General features: G+C 45.9%; 1 protein-coding gene across 4 annotated transcripts in view; it reads right to left on the bottom strand.

The window, feature by feature from the left end:
- Window positions 1–13,070: 13,070 nt before the first annotated feature.
- The window catches only part of cd63 (CD63 molecule), a 50,372-nt gene continuing 47,457 nt past the window's right edge, over window positions 13,071–15,985 (bottom strand). For all 4 annotated transcript variants that reach the window (XM_069906715.1, XM_069906714.1, XM_069906713.1 and 1 more), the window contains exon 8: window positions 13,071–15,021. In XM_069906715.1, the coding sequence (XP_069762816.1) occupies window positions 14,956–15,021 (66 nt within the window). In that variant the 3' untranslated portion in view covers window positions 13,071–14,955. The remainder of the gene's footprint in view (window positions 15,022–15,985) is intronic.

The following is a 15,985-nucleotide window of genomic DNA, read 5'->3' on the forward strand; positions in this document are numbered from 1 at the left end:
TTAACACCTCAGTTAAGATGGCAGTGACCAAATGCACATGGGGTCTTCCTTGCTCTGGACAGATCCATCTCACATTGCAGGCTGAGAGAGAGAAAATGCAACACTCTTTCTCGACACAGTGTTGATAAAAACATTCAGACACAAGAAATATAGCTATGGCCACAATCCAAAGGGGTGCATTTGGTTTTTTTTTAAATTTTTTATTTTTCACACCATAAATCACATTAGCCATGATATACACTTTTTCTTTTTCACACATATACAGTGACTTTTTCTCCCCCCCCCCCTCCTCCCAAGCCACCCCCCCACCTCCCCCCCTCTCATCCATTTTAGGTATACAATCTAGGTTGCATTAAACCCGTCAGACAATGTTGTCATTCAACAAAAATACACCAGAAATTCTACTGAGTCCATTCTTTTCTTTCCTTCTCCTTCCATCAACTTAGGTAATGTTTGTCCCCCGGTAGGTTTTCGCTATTGTATTTAATGTAAGGCTCCCATATTTGTTCGAATATTTCAATATTATTTCTTAAACTATATGTTATTTTTTCTAATGGAATACATTTATTCATTTCTATATACCATTGTTGTATTTTCAAATTATCTTCCAATTTCCAGGTTGACATAATACATTTTTTTGCTACGGCTATCTTAACAAATCTTTTTCGTGCATCTTCCAAATCAATTCCAAATTCTTTGTTTTTTATGTTACTTAGGAGAAAGATCTCTGGATTCTTTGGTATATTGTTTTCTGTTATTTTATTTAATATCTGATTGAGATCTTCCCAAAATTTTTCTACTCTCTGGGTGCATTTGGTTAACGACGGTTTAACCAGAAGGTCCATGTCATTATTAAACTGGCACAGAATTTTCAGCTGAAAATCTGCCCATTTAGGCCCAATGGTGTGTTGCTGCTTATGGTCCATGGAAGCCAAATTGTCCACCCTATACCACAGCCCAATAGCATATCCAGTCCATGGGAATAATCTCTCGGCACGCTGGGGAATGACAATTCCTTTGAATTCCTGGTTTATTTGGGTCTTTTTTATATCTCAGGCGGCATGCAAAATTGTTGAAGAAATTCAGCAAGTCACGCCACATCATTTGCAAGTAAAGGGCAGTTGATGTTTCAGGCCAGAATCCTCAGCATATCACTTGACGTAGCAACCCACAAATCTTCTGGCTGAGAGAGGTAACTGGGGCATTTGGAGAAAAGCCAGGAGGTCACAGGGAGAACTTGGCGCACTTCAGCAGGTCTCTGGAGCAGTGAGACAGCAGCTCTGCCACTGAGCCAGTCCTTGTTTCAACAGTGAAGCCACTCACCCATTCTACCTGCAACTGTTAGTTAGTTTACTCACATTTAGTCTTCTGATGTCAGGGTTGAAAATTGTCAATGTTCAAAGAGAAGAAAATAATTACTAATTCTCAACAAATGGAATTGAAACAGAGGTGCACCATGTGGGAGCATTTCAGACTGAGCTCTGCAATTTTGATGATTCCAAAGAAAGCAAAGTGTTTAATAAATCAACCCACTCTCGCAGATCTGTTTGCTTTAATTTATTGTGGACAAGACTCATCTTCCTGCACATGCACAGATGCAGGACAAATCAACACTGCTGCAGATTGTTAACCAAAACTGAAAATATTGGAAGGAGGGGGTGATGGAAAATCGACAAGCTGGAGGGCCCAGCTGGTCTGAGCAGGTAGGGGGCGAAGGAGGGGGTGGTGTCAGGGAGTAACCAGCTGGTCTGAAAGGGGAGGGTGTCGGGGAGTGCCCAGCTGGTCTGACAGAGGTGGAGGAGGGGGGGTGGGGGGAAGTAACCAGCTGGTCTGATGGGCCTATCAATCACAATCATCCGATCATTGTGACCAGACTGCACCCTTCAACTTCTCCAGGGCATAGATAAAGGTGGACAGTCAGCACCTTTTCCTCAGAGCAGGATCAGTAAACACCAGAGAACATGTGTACAAAGTGAAGGGAGGGAAGTTGTGGGGGCCTGGAATGCCTTGCCAGGAGGGATGGTGGTGGAGGCTGGAACATTAGGGGCATTTCAGAGACTCTTAGACAGGGACATGGATGGGGGAAAAAAATTGAATGTTATAGGGTAGGTATGGTTTAGTATTTTTTAAGGAATATATGGGCCTTCACTGTGCTCCCATGTTCTATGATCAAAAACAGCAAAGTGTGCAGGCCCCACTGTTGAAGGAAAAACACAACACTGGAGAAACTCAGCAGGTCAAGCAGTATCCTTTATTCTGCAAGTATTTCAGGCCTGAGCTCTTCCTCAAGGTATTGGCTTGAAGAAGGGCTCAGCTCGATACACCGGTAATGTATCTTTTCCTCCTGTGCACACTGCGAGACTGGCTGAGCTCCTCCAGCAGTTCTGTGTATTGACTACAATCACAGTGTTTGCAGACTTTGGTGTTTCACTCCCAGTCCTTCTTGAGGAACATCCGGAAGGTAATGGCCATTCAGCTTCCGAGCCTGTCTTGCTATTCAGTCAAGTGATGACCCAGTGTGCCATTACTGCCCCCAACCAGAGGGACGATAAGGTTTCATCCCTGGACTCACTCCTCCTTGGTGATTCGAGACAGCAAGTACCTCCTGACTGGAGCTAGTCATAGAATCACAAAAGGTTGGTTTGCGGGTGCAGCAGGTTATCAAGGCGGCAAATGGAATGTTGGCCTTCGTCGCTAGAGGGGTGGAATTTAGGAGCAGGGAGGTTATGCTGCAACTGTACAAGGGACTGGTGAGGCCATATCTAGAGAATTGCGTCCAGTTCTGGTCTCCTAACCTGAGGATTTGGAGGAGGTTCACCAGGTCGATTCTAGGGTCGAAAGATTGGCCTATGAGGAGTGATGTGGTCATCTGGGACTGCACTCGCTGGAATTTAGAAAAATGAGAGGGGATCTTATAAAAACATAAAATTATGAAAAGCATAGACAAGATAGAGGTAGGTACGTTGTTCCCATTGGTGGGGGAGACCAGAACTAGGAGACATAGCCTCAAGGTTCAGGGGAGTAGATATAGGACAGAGATGAGGAGGAACTGCTTTTCCCAGGGGTGGGAGGGGGGGGAAATCTGTGGAATTTGCTCCCCATTGAATCAGGGGAGGTGACCTCAGTAAATATATCTAAGACCAGGCTGGATAGATTTTGACATCATAGGGGAATTAAGGGATATGGGGAAAAGGCAGGTCGGTGGAGATGATCCCATCATCAGATCAGCCATGACCTCATTGAATAGCAGAGCTGGCTCAATGGGCCTGATGGCCGACTTCTGCTTTTTATACTACAATAGATTTGGCAAATACTAGAGCGCATCGGATGTCCCCCAAAGTTCCTCAACATGATTATCCAACTGCACGAAAACCAACAAGGTCGGGTCAGATACAGCAATGAGCTCTCTGAACCCTTCTCCATTAACAATGGCGTGAAGCAAGGCTGTGTTCTCGCACCAACCCTCTTTTCAATCTTCTTCAGCATGATGCTGAACCAAGCCATGAAAGACCCCAACAATGAAGACGCTGTTTACATCCGGTACCGCACGGATGGCAGTCTCTTCAATCTGAGGCGCCTGCAAGCTCACACCAAGACACAAGAGAAACTTGTCCGTGAACTACTCTTTGCAGATGATGCCGCTTTAGTTGCCCATTCAGAGCCAGCTCTTCAGCGCTTGACGTCCTGCTTTGCGGAAACTGCCAAAATGTTTGGCCTGGAAGTCAGCCTGAAGAAAACTGAGGTCCTCCATCAGCCAGCTCCCCACCATGACTACCAGCCCCCCCACATCTCCATCGGGCACACAAAACTCAAAACGGTCAACCAGTTTACCTATCTCGGCTGCACCATTTCATCAGATGCAAGGATCGACAATGAGATAGACAACAGACTCGCCAAGGCAAATAGCGCCTTTGGAAGACTACACAAAAGAGTCTGGAAAAACAACCAACTGAAAAACCTCACAAAGATAAGCGTATACAGAGCCGTTGTCATACCCACACTCCTGTTCGGCTCCGAATCATGGGTCCTCTACCGGCACCACCTACGGCTCCTAGAACGCTTCCACCAGCGTTGTCTCCGCTCCATCCTCAACATCCATTGGAGCGCTCACACCCCTAACGTCGAGGTACTCGAGATGGCAGAGGTCGACAGCATCGAGTCCACGCTGCTGAAGATCCAGCTGCGCTGGATGGGTCACGTCTCCAGAATGGAGGACCATCGCCTTCCCAAGATCGTATTATATGGCGAGCTCTCCACTGGCCACCGTGACAGAGGTGCACCAAAGAAAAGGTACAAGGACTGCCTAAAGAAATCTCTTGGTGCCTGCCACATTGACCACCGCCAGTGGGCTGATAACGCCTCAAACCGTGCATCTTGGCGCCTCACAGTTTGGCGGGCAGCAGCCTCCTTTGAAGAAGACCGCAGAGCCCACCTCACTGACAAAAGGCAAAGGAGGAAAAACCCAACACCCAACCCCAACCAACCAATTTTCCCTTGCAACCGCTGCAATCGTGTCTGCCTGTCCCGCATCGGACTGGTCAGCCACAAACGAGCCTGCAGCTGACGTGGACTTTTTACCCCCTCCATAAATCTTCGTCCGCGAAGCCAAGCCAAAGAGAAAGAGATAACCTCCCTCCAAACCATTATGGATACTCACCCCTTGGCTTATGTTTCAAAAGTTCCCTTGCCCCAAGATTCCAGCATTCCTCTACTCCAACTAGATTCAACAGGACAAGTCCAACAGCCAAATTATAACTTACAAACTTTTCATTACGACTGTGAACTTAAAGACTATATAAAGCAATGATGTAACATATGTTCAGAGCTGTCTAATTTAGATGATGAATAATAGATCATGAGATGAAAGTGGCATTTGGCAAACTATCAATCTCTCTGGGAGGTGGATCCACTCAAGATTAAAGGGTTCAATTTACAAAGTGGGTTGCTTCAGGATTAATAAGTGACTACACGGTGTGTACACTAGGAGTGGACCAGGCAGATCATTACTGCCGCTGCATTTAAGTTTCCATGTTACATCTGGCACCATCTTATGACACAGATTGATGGTTCCCCATGGAGATTTAACTTGTCCACAGCAAGTTTTAAACATCATCAGCATTATTTTAAATAGATTGGCCTGAATTTCTGTGTCAAAAGCAACTGGACTGGAACATTTTATGACTTGGGATGAACAAATTCACCAGTTTTGGGAGTCTGTTCCATGCACTCCCATTGTTGGGGATGCGTTCATGAACAGTTTCCCACCAGGATATTTTGTTGCAAAAATCAGAAATGTGTGAACTGATCTACAATTCCAACGAAGGATGGATGGATGGAGCAGGGGGTTGGTGGCAAGAAGAGGCAACCTTGCTGTAGGTGCAATAGTGAGGTTTGTTTCAGCACCACCCCCGTCTGTAGGTTAGAACCATAGGACACTTCAGCACAGAAACAGGCCCTTCGGCCTTTCTGGTCTGTGCTGAACCATTTTTGTCCCTAGTCCCACAGACCTGCACCCATAGCTCTCCCATCCATGCACCTGTCAAAATTCTCAAATGTTAAAATTGAGCCCACATTCACCACTTCAGCTGGCAGCTCATGGAAAAAGCCAACCTACATTTACTCTGTCTATCCCCCCTCAATTTTAAATACCTCTATCAAATCTCCCCTCATTTTTTTAAAACTCCAGGGAATAAAGTCCTAACCTGTTTAACCTTTCTCTGTAACTCAATTCCTGAAGTCTGGGCAACATCCTAGTAAATTTTCTCTGCCCTCTTTCTATCTTACTGATATCTTTCCTGTAATTAGGTGTCCAAAACTGCACACAATACTCCAAATTTGGCCTCATCAATGTTTTAAACAACTTTACCATAACATCCCAACTCCTGTACTCAATACTTTGATTTATGAAGGCCAATGTGCCAAAAGCTCTCTTTACAACCCTATACACCCGTGACACCACTTTCCCAGATCCCTCGGTTCTGCTGCACTCCTCAGTGCCCTACCATTTACCATGTCATACATTGGTTTGTCCTTCCAAAATGCAACACCTCCCACTTGTCTGCATTAAATTACATCTGCCATTTTTTCAGCCCATTTTTCCAGCTGGTCCATATGCCCCTGCAAGCTTTGAAAATCTTCCTCGCTGTCCACAACACCCCTAATCTTAGTGTCAACTGCAAACAACAATGGTCCCAACACTGATCCCTGAGGCCCACCACTAGTCACAAGCCTCCAATCTGAGAAGCAAACATCCACCGCTACTCTCTGGCTTCTCCTGTCCAGCTTTTGTCAAATCCAGTCCACTGCTTCACCATGAATACCAAGCATCTGAACCTTCCTGACTTCCCTCCCACTTGGGACCTTGTCAAAGGCCTTACTAAAGTCTGTGTAGACAACATCCACAGCCTTTTCCTTCATCAGCTGTCCTGGCAACCTCCTTGAAAATCTCCAAGATTGATTAAACACAACTTACCACACACAAAGCCACATTGTCTATCCCTAATCAGTCCCTGGCTTTACAAATATTTATATATCCGATCTCTTCGAACACATTCCAATAATTTACCTACTACTGACGTCAGGATCACCAGCATATAATTTCCAGGGTTACTTTTGGAACTTTTTTTAAACAATGTAATTTACCCTCCAATCCTCCACCACCACACCCATGGCTAAGGACATGTTAAATATTTCTGCCAGAGCCTCTGCAATTTCTACACTTGCCTCCCTTCAAGGTCTGAGGGCCCTGAGGATTTATCCACCCGTATTTGCTTTAAGACAGCAAGCACTTCCTCCTCTTTAATCTGTATTGGTTGCATGACCTCACTGCTGGTTTTCCTTACTTCCCATGACTCTGTGCCCTTGAGTGAACACTGATGAGAACAAACCTATTTAAGATCTCTCCCATCCCTTTTGGCTCCATACAAAGCTAACCAAAGCTAGTGAGGGACCAATTTTGTCCCTTACTATCTTTTTGCTCAATATACCTGTAGAAACCCTTAGGATTTTCCCTCACATTGTCTGCCAAAGCAACCTCATCTTCTTTTAACCTTCCTGAGGTTTTTCTTGCATTTTTTCATATGCCTCAAGTACTTCATTTGCTCCATGTTGCCTATTCCTGTTATACACTTCTCTCACCTTCCGAACCAGACCCCCAATATCCCTCGAAAGCCAAGGTTGCCTATGTCTGCTAACCTTGCCTGACAGGAACAAATGCTGCACTGAAAATTTCACCATTGAAGGTCCTCCACTTACCTCCCACATCCTTACCTGAAAACAACTTATTCCAATCCACGCATTCTAGATCCTCTCATTTTCTCAGAATTGACCTTTCACCAATTTAGAATTTCGATAATGAAGCTTTGCCTGCAGGATTGGGATGGGGTGAAGGGGAGTTTGAGGGGGAAGGGGTGGGCTAGAAGAAGCACCTTTCTTCATTACCTTGCAATTTAGCAAAGCAAAAGCAGCAGCTAAATGACTTCCCAATTAAATTGACATCATCTACTCCTGCTCTGATCTCTGTCAATAGCCTCCTACGTGGCTCCAATGAGCAGACTCGCACCAGTCTGGGCATGTTACCAAGATGACTCAGACAGTTCCTTGCCACCTCATGATCCTGAGCCTATGGGAAGGAAGAGAGAAAAAAATAAACACATCAGCCTAAAATACTGTGAAATCTCCCCAATTGGTACAAGGGAATGGGTCGCTACTGGGAGATCCACCAGGTGAAGGGGGAGGTGAGAGAGCTGAGGCACTCAATGGACTCAGTAGATGACCTGCAGATTCACAAGTGAAATGTTGTTTCAATTGGGGCCCTGGATGGTGGTGAGGGAGGGGGTGTAGGCACAAGTGAAGCATCTCATGTGGTCACAGGAGTAGGTACCAAGGGGGTGGTTTGTTGTGGGAAGGGGGGTGATGAGGGAGGTCGAGGGAGTCACCGAGAGTGATTCCTGCAGAAAGCAGAGAGGGGAATATCTGTCTGGTGGCGGGATCACATTGTAGTTGGCAGAAATTATGGACATGTTGGATGCAGAGGTTGACAGGGTCGTAGATGAGGACAAGGGGAATTCTGCTCTTGCCATGTCTGGAGGCAGTGGGGGCCATTGATGGCAGTAGAGGGGAAGCCATGTTTTATGAGGAAGGAGGACATCTTAATGATCTCATGTGAAAGCCCTCATCCTGAAAGCAGATGCGAGAAAGGAGACAGTGAGGAGAGGTGTAGCTGAGGGAGTTGTTGAGTTTGTAGAAAATGTCTGTCGGGAGTTAGTCTCCGAGATAGAGAAAGGGCAGACCAAATGAATTTGAGGTCAGTGTGGAAATTGGCAGAAAGGTGGATGAAGTCACTGAACTCATCATGGGTACACAAGGCAGCACCAAAGTAGTTATCGATGTGGCGGAGTTGAGGGGCCTTGCCTGCGAGGGCTTGGAGCATGGATTGCTCCGTGTAGCTAACAAAAAGGGCGGACATAGCTGGGGCCCATTCGGGTATCCATGGCTACCCCTTTAACCTGAAGAAAGTGGGATGAGTCAAAGGAGAATTTATTGAAGGCGAGGATAAGTTCTGGCAGGCGAAGGAGGGTGGTGGATTGGTTGGCTCTGTGGTGGAGGAAGAACTTAGAGACCTCCACTATGGGGATGGTGAAGTCCAGGGAACTGGAAGTTGTTGTGATGGAGAACATGAGGTATCATGGATGCAGGTAGAGGGGTAGTGGAGCAGGAGGGAAAATAAATGAAGTCGCAGGAACAGAACTTCAGTTCAATGGGGCAGGAATATGTAGAAACAATAGGTCTACAGGGACAATCAAGTTTGTGGATCTAGTGTAGGAGGTAGAAGCAGGCAGTGCGGAGTTGGGAAACAATGAGGATGTAGGCCATTTTTTTTGTTGGTTGAGTTCCGTTCAAGGGATAAGCCAGAGAGGGTGTCAGAGAACTGTCATTCAGCTTCGACAAGGAAAAGGTCAGTGAGCCAGACCACAATAGCACCACCCGTTTGATAGCGAGGTTGGGAATTGGCACTGAGAGTGGAGGGCAGAGTGTTTCAAGGGGGTGAGATTACAATAAGTGAAGGGAGGTGAAATCGGGATATTTGATGTCACAGTAGCAGACAGAAGACCAGAGATGACAAAAAAAAAAATCAGACATACCTCCTCCAATTTGCAGATGGTGCCATCTGGCTGGACTCTCCAGCCGGAGATCAATGGACTTTTTCCAGTTTCTGCTAATCTGCCGGCCGGCCGTCCCCCCCCCCCGGCCGGCCGTCCCCCCCCCCCCCGGCCGGCCGTCCCCCCCCCCCCCCGGCCGGCCGTCCCCCCCCCCCCCCGGCCGGCCGTCCCCCCCCCCCCCGGCCGGCCGTCCCCCCCCCTCCTGCCTTGCAACCACCACCCCCTTACACTTTGGTTCAGACACCTGCTGACATTTTCCCATACCTTGAAGGACTCTAGCCCTAAACATCAATTATGTATTTTTGCCTTGCCATATAAAGGATGCAGTTTGTCCAGCATCACATTTTTACTTCAACCACAGAGTCTGCAGATTTTGGTGTCCTACTTCAAAATAAGAGGGATGGTTGGGTGGGGGTCCCAGAGGGGGAAAACAGAGTGCAGGTGATGGTAGATAGAGTAGAACTGATCACCAGTACTCCACCACTGGGGGATTCCATTTTAGCTGTTGCAGCCAGAGTTCCTTCCTTATTCTATTTTGGTGACTCCCCGAGTCAGTTTTTCATCTGCACTCTATGGAGGATCAAGAACTTCAAATTCCTGGGCACCAACATCTCCAAGGATCTGTCCTGGAGCCTCCATGTTGATGCAATCACAAAGGCGGCCTGCCAGCAGCTATACTTTGTGAGGAGCTTGAGGAGATTCGGTATGTCACCGAAGACTCTTGTAAATTTCTACTGGTTTATTGTGGAGAGCATTGTCTTTTATAGAGGCTCCAACTCTCAGGACAAGAATAAACTCCAAAGGGTTGTTAACTCAGCCAGCAACAGTCACCAGACTACTCCAAGGACATCTACAGGTGGACCATATAGAGCATTTTGTCTGGTTGCATCACTGCCTGGTACAGAGGTGCCAACTCTCAGGACAAGAATAAACCCCAGAGGGTTGTTAACTTGGCCTGCGACATCACAGGCTTCACTCCATTGGCTATCCTCAAAGACCCCCCCCCACCACCCAGACCATGCCCTCTTCACTCTGCTACCAATGGGGAAAAAGCTACAGGAGCCTAAAGACTAGCACTCAGCAGCACAAGGACAGCTTCTCCCACCCTCCCCCCTACCCACCGTCATCATATTCCTGAATAACCAATGACGGCCTCACTGTCTTTTCATACACTATTTTTATTAGGTGATTTATATGTTTTGCCCTGTGACACGGTCACAAAACAATGAATTTTGTGACTTGTTCATGACAATAAATTCTGAAATGCTCCAAGAGGTTAATACTTGGCTAGCAGTGCTAAATAAATATCAACTATTGTTGTTGATCTAGGAGGCCAGGTTCATTAGCATGGGGCTCAGTACAATAGCTGGAATGTACAAAATTACCCTGTCAGGTTTCTTCCAAGTTGCTGAAAGCTAGCCCAGTACCATCATTTATTAAAAATCTGGCCATGGACCAATAGTTGGCCAGCACTGAACAGTTTAATTGGCAACAAGTTTTCCAATAAGTTCCATATTTTCTCAGGTCATTCAACCCAGTCTCCAATGCTCAGAGGCCAGCCATCAACTCTATTCTCCTCTTCTTCCTCCCCCCGCCCCCCCATTATCTCATTCCATCAAACACCCATCCCCAGATTCTACACCTCACCTATACACCAGGACCAATTTACCATGGAGAATTAATGGACCACCTTGCACATTTTGGAATCTGGGAGGAAACCCACATGGCCACAGAAAGAATGAAGTTCAGACAGCACCAGAGGTCAAAAGTGAACCCAAGCCCCTGGAACTGAGGCAGCATTTCTACCCACGACACTTTGCATTTAAATCTTTACATTTAGACATTGAGTAAAGTAACAAGCCCATCCAGCCCACAAGTGCATCCCGCCCAATTACCCAACAAAACCCTGTATATTTTTTGGAAGGTGAAGAAACTTACGTAGGTCACAGAACATACAAACTCCTTAGACAGCAGCAGATTTGAACTCTGGTCGCTGGTGTTGTAATAGCACGCTGCCCCATACTGGATCTGCTCAGCCAAGGACCCACTCCAAAGTGGTCAACATCAACCCACTTGGGAAGGGGGGTGTTGAAAGCAGGGGGATATCTGCAGAAAATGGTACCTATAGCAGAGATGGCCAACCTCACAAGAGCAGGCCTTGGTGGCCATCATGTTGTATTTGTCTTTGGCCTTAACAAGTTGAGCGAATGGGAGGACCATGGTGGAAAAAGGTGAGTCTTCTCAAATCCCCAGCCAACTCCATAACTCTCCACCCCTGACATACATAGAACACTTCCATGCAAGGGGGGGGGGTGGTCAATGAGGGATCAAGGACTCCATGAAGAGGGGAAACCAATGGCCTAAAATGTTTGGGGCCCCTGTGCTAAACCCACCAACTCCTGCCTGGAATTACAGCAGTGCCTCCATAGAATGGAGGGTAAAGTCTGTCAGGTTTTGTGGGTCAGATGATTGAAGGGCCCCAGTTTGAAAAAAAGTCATCCAGTTGCTGCCCATGTGCAGGTCTTCATGCCACAGCCCGAGCCTTCATAGCTTCTGGATCTGACAGAAGCCAGTGCACATTACAAGCACCAGGGCCTGATTGCATTCAGGTCTATGCAATCTTCAAGGTCCACAACTGGATCCCAAAGCTTGGTCAGCCATGGCAACAGGCCACTGTCTTTCTCCACCTGCTTTGCCATTGGATCATTCTTTGTCTGGAACCTCTCCCTTCCCCCATCATGGGCAGCCCTCCCAGGAGCACATGCTCCAGACATCACAACTCCTGGGCTCATCAGAAGGCAGTCATTTTGTGAGCAGGTGCCAAAGTTGGCATTCAAAGGCACATGGTGGGGCAGGGAACAGTAATAGGATTTGCAAGTTAGAAATGCTGGAGGGTATTGAAGACTTGCTCAGTTAGTTCACAGCCCATGTATGCTCACACATTCCATCAGTGCATCCTCCAACTGGAGGAATCATCACTTGCCTTAACCTTGCGTTACAGCAAGCCACGAGAGGGATAAGAATGTGTTCCAAACTCAGAGGGAACAAAGAAAGCATTGTGTTAGAACCAACCTGTCTTTCAAAGAGTACATGTTATGCAAAACTTTCACTTTCTGGTTGACAAGGGAGGTTTTTAAGACCAGTCTTGACAGCATGGCTACTCAAAACACCCAAATGAGTTTCAAAGATGCATGGTGTGCTCCTGAGAACTTCATCCAACCCCAATTAGCTAGATATTTCAATGATTAACCATCAACTGAAACTGGAATCTGAACAGGTTAAATCTCAAATCCATTGAAGTAAAACCAAGTCATTGCTGAAGAGACTATTGGAATGTTTACATCACATCATGCCAGCATCAGCGACAAAACTTTTTTGTGCAGATTCTGCCATGAAAGATCTTGTTGGGGCACTGGGACCCATTGAAAGTCAACCATGTTGCAGTGGGAGTGGAGTAACAGGATGAGGACATTCGAATAAAAAGCAGTGAATGGTGAGTCTAAAGCTTCAATTTTAATAAAAGACATACAGCACCCAGATAAAGCAAAAGACATTTAATGCAGACATTTCAAAACCAGTAACAAGCTATTTCAGCCCATAAGCCTGTGCTACCCAATGAACCAACAACCCAACCCCCCACCCCCTGTAAGTATTGAACAGTGAGAGGAAACCAGAGCCCCCCCCCCCCCAAGAGAAAACACATGCAGCCATGGGGAGAACATACAAACTCCTGACAGACCGTGCGGGATTTGAACCATGATTCCAATCGCCTGCCACTGTAACTATACTAACCCTGTGCCAGCCAATTCTTCAGTCTTTGGTGGGGGGGGGGGAAAGCAATAGCCCAGATAATTAGTGCAAAAGTGCAATGAGCAGAGGGTTTAAATAAAGCAAGATACATGTCAGACATGGTTTTCAACCTAGAAAATGTTTATTTTGCCACATAGAACATAAAAATTTCTTGACACGAAAATACAAGGAGTCATATTGAAAATAGCATGCGATCACATTTCCATGCTGACAGATCAGAAAAAATACACCAAATTTAGAATTCTACTGAAGGGCTCCCAACACCCCCCCCCCCCCCCCATTATAATGGGCAGAAAGCTGTGGTGTAGCTGTTGCTTGTAGGCCTCGTTCTGGAGTTGGGGTAGGAGAGATGAACACAAGACTGCCCCCTGAGGGCCTTTTCCCATTTAGCTGGAGGAAGGGAGGGGATGAAGCCAGGAAGCCCTTTCAAAAGGCCAGGGCTCCTGAATGCATTTTGAGGGTAGGAACAAGCTACACTCTCCCCTGCTCAACACAATGGCTCAGATTTCTTCCGAAATAACCGTGGCGCAAGCAGAAAGGGCTGTGGTGTTAGCTGCAGTTTATCTGAAGCTGGACTTTATTTTGGAGCAGCAGCTTCCGACATTTGACCAAGTCAGCTGGTGACGAGGGTGGGGGGAGGAAGAAAAAGGGCAGCAATTCTCATTCCATACAGAACTTTGGGAAGTGTTGTGGCCTCATTATTCCCACAACATATTAGAGAAACATTTCCTCCACACAGTCCTCAGAGGGAGCAATGAAAAAACCTGATTTTAAAAAAGCCTTGAAAAATATATAACAATGTCTTTGCCCACCTTCCAAAATCACCTTTTGACAAAAATTCAACCAAAGTTCAGGGATGGGGAGAGGAAAACTGAATGCAGTGATAAAGACACACAATGCAAGAGTGCAGTTGAACAAGATGAAAAAACCAAAGTCGCAAAACTCACAGCTGTTCTTTTACCCTAGAGGCACTCTGCAGGAAGATCAAGGCTGTTACCCATGTCTCACTCAAATGAACAGCAGAAGACACAACAGCCAGCTCGCCAAGGTCATGAAGCCCTCGAGAGTGAAGGCATACCTCACCAAAAATGGCCTGCTACCCAGATAAAGCAAAAGACATTTAATGCAGACATTTCAAAACCAGACATTGTTTTGGAAATGTACAAATTGGAACATGAAAGTGGACTCTGAAAAGAGAGCAAGGATTTTCCCCTGAAGAGAATACACATCAAGTAGAACTGTAAACTACTCCCAGTGAAATGGGACATAGGCCAATGGCTAGGCCAAGAGCACACAAACTGAAGTAGAATTCCTATTGATCTTGGCTCCTTGACGAAAGGAAGAATCACTCCAAGGTATCTACACATTCCACTGGGAGCCATCTTGCAAGGTGAAGTGGGCAAGTAATGGCATTAACATCCTCAAAAAAACTTTGATGCCCCTTGCCCCCCTTGGTGGAACACTGACATTCACAAAGAACGGGCTCGCAGGGAGAGGAATGAACACATCTTGCAGATTGTACTGCTTAAGGTGCTGCTGTAGCCTCTTCACAAAACATTAGTGGAGTGTTGCCCAATGATTGCAGTGGATAAGCAACTAAAAATGTTGACAATCTAATCAATCAGAAGGTCACCCCTTGAAATGGAAGAGGAACTTAATCCCAAATCTGACCAGCAGCCCATTCCTAATAGCTCCAAACAAATCAATGCACTACCTCAGCTCTGCCCACACATTTTAACCTCAACCATGGACATTTGCAATCTTTAGAGGCTAGCTTGGGGTGGAGAAGAAAATTAACTGCAATTGCTGGGTCACCGTAGCTACTTTTTAATGCCAGTACATTTTTTTTAAAACTTAAAAGTATGAAGGAGAAAGGCACAGACATTCATTTCTCTTTTAACAAAAGAATATTCATCGTGATCAACGTTCACAGTTGTGGCAAAAATACAAAGTATCCAATGAACATCAACGGTTGAGATGAAGCCTACATTACTTCATAACCACTTTTAATGCCCTTCATCAGCACACACGCAAAGATGATTCCAAGGAGCTGAAAAGAGAATGGTAAAACATGATATTAGGTAAAAATACACCAAAATCTGCTTAATTAACCATTTATTCAATTGTTTGAGATACAGGCAGTCCCGGTGTTACAAACATCCAACTGACAGACAACTTGTTCTCATGAACTGACCATTTTCCCCTCAATTTGTGCATAATGTTATCTCACAAATGCACGTTCTGGTATGCAAGGCCTCGATTGAACCAAAGTGTTAATTTTTAAATAATGATTTTTTTTGCATGTAGAACTATAAACATTTGATGAACTGACACCAAAATCCTCAAGAACCATATGTACCTGTTCCAACTTGCCTACAAATTTGACTGAGACAGACTTCAGAACAGAACTGGTTTGTAACATGGGGACTGCCTGTGCTTTGGTAAACAAATCCCAATACATCTCCCAGCAATAGCTTTTCTCATGGTGCTCATACCAAGATGGCAGTAATAGTCTTAGACTAAATTTCAATAACCAATATTGGACTAAAAAGGCCCATGAAGACAATTTCATGGTTAGTTAAGATTGAAGCTCCAACCACCAGAGGTCAAGGGCAGCAGGTGCATGCCAGCACCACCATCTGGGCTATCAAAGCTGCACACCAACTGGACTGGAGAAATGCATCAGCAGCTGATGGAATTTAATGCAGGGAAATGCAAGGTGTTGTATTTTGGGGAGGGGGGTCTAACATGGGAAGGACATCCACAGTGAATGGTAGGGATCTGGGGAGTGTGAGAGCAGAGGGGGTCTAGGAGTACAGGTCACTAGGCACCTCATATTGGGTATACAAGTTGAGAGGTCAAGTTGCAGTTGGACAAGACACTAGGGAGGTCCCATTTGAAGTATCCGGTTTGGATTTTTGTCATGGACAGGAAAGATGTTATCAAGCTGAAGAGGGTGGAGAGAAGATTAAAGAGGTTCTTGCCTGGTTTCAGAGCAGGGAGGTTAAGCAGGC

Source organism: Narcine bancroftii, chromosome 12 (assembly GCF_036971445.1).
Source record: "Narcine bancroftii isolate sNarBan1 chromosome 12, sNarBan1.hap1, whole genome shotgun sequence".
NCBI lineage: Eukaryota > Metazoa > Chordata > Chondrichthyes > Torpediniformes > Narcinidae > Narcine > Narcine bancroftii.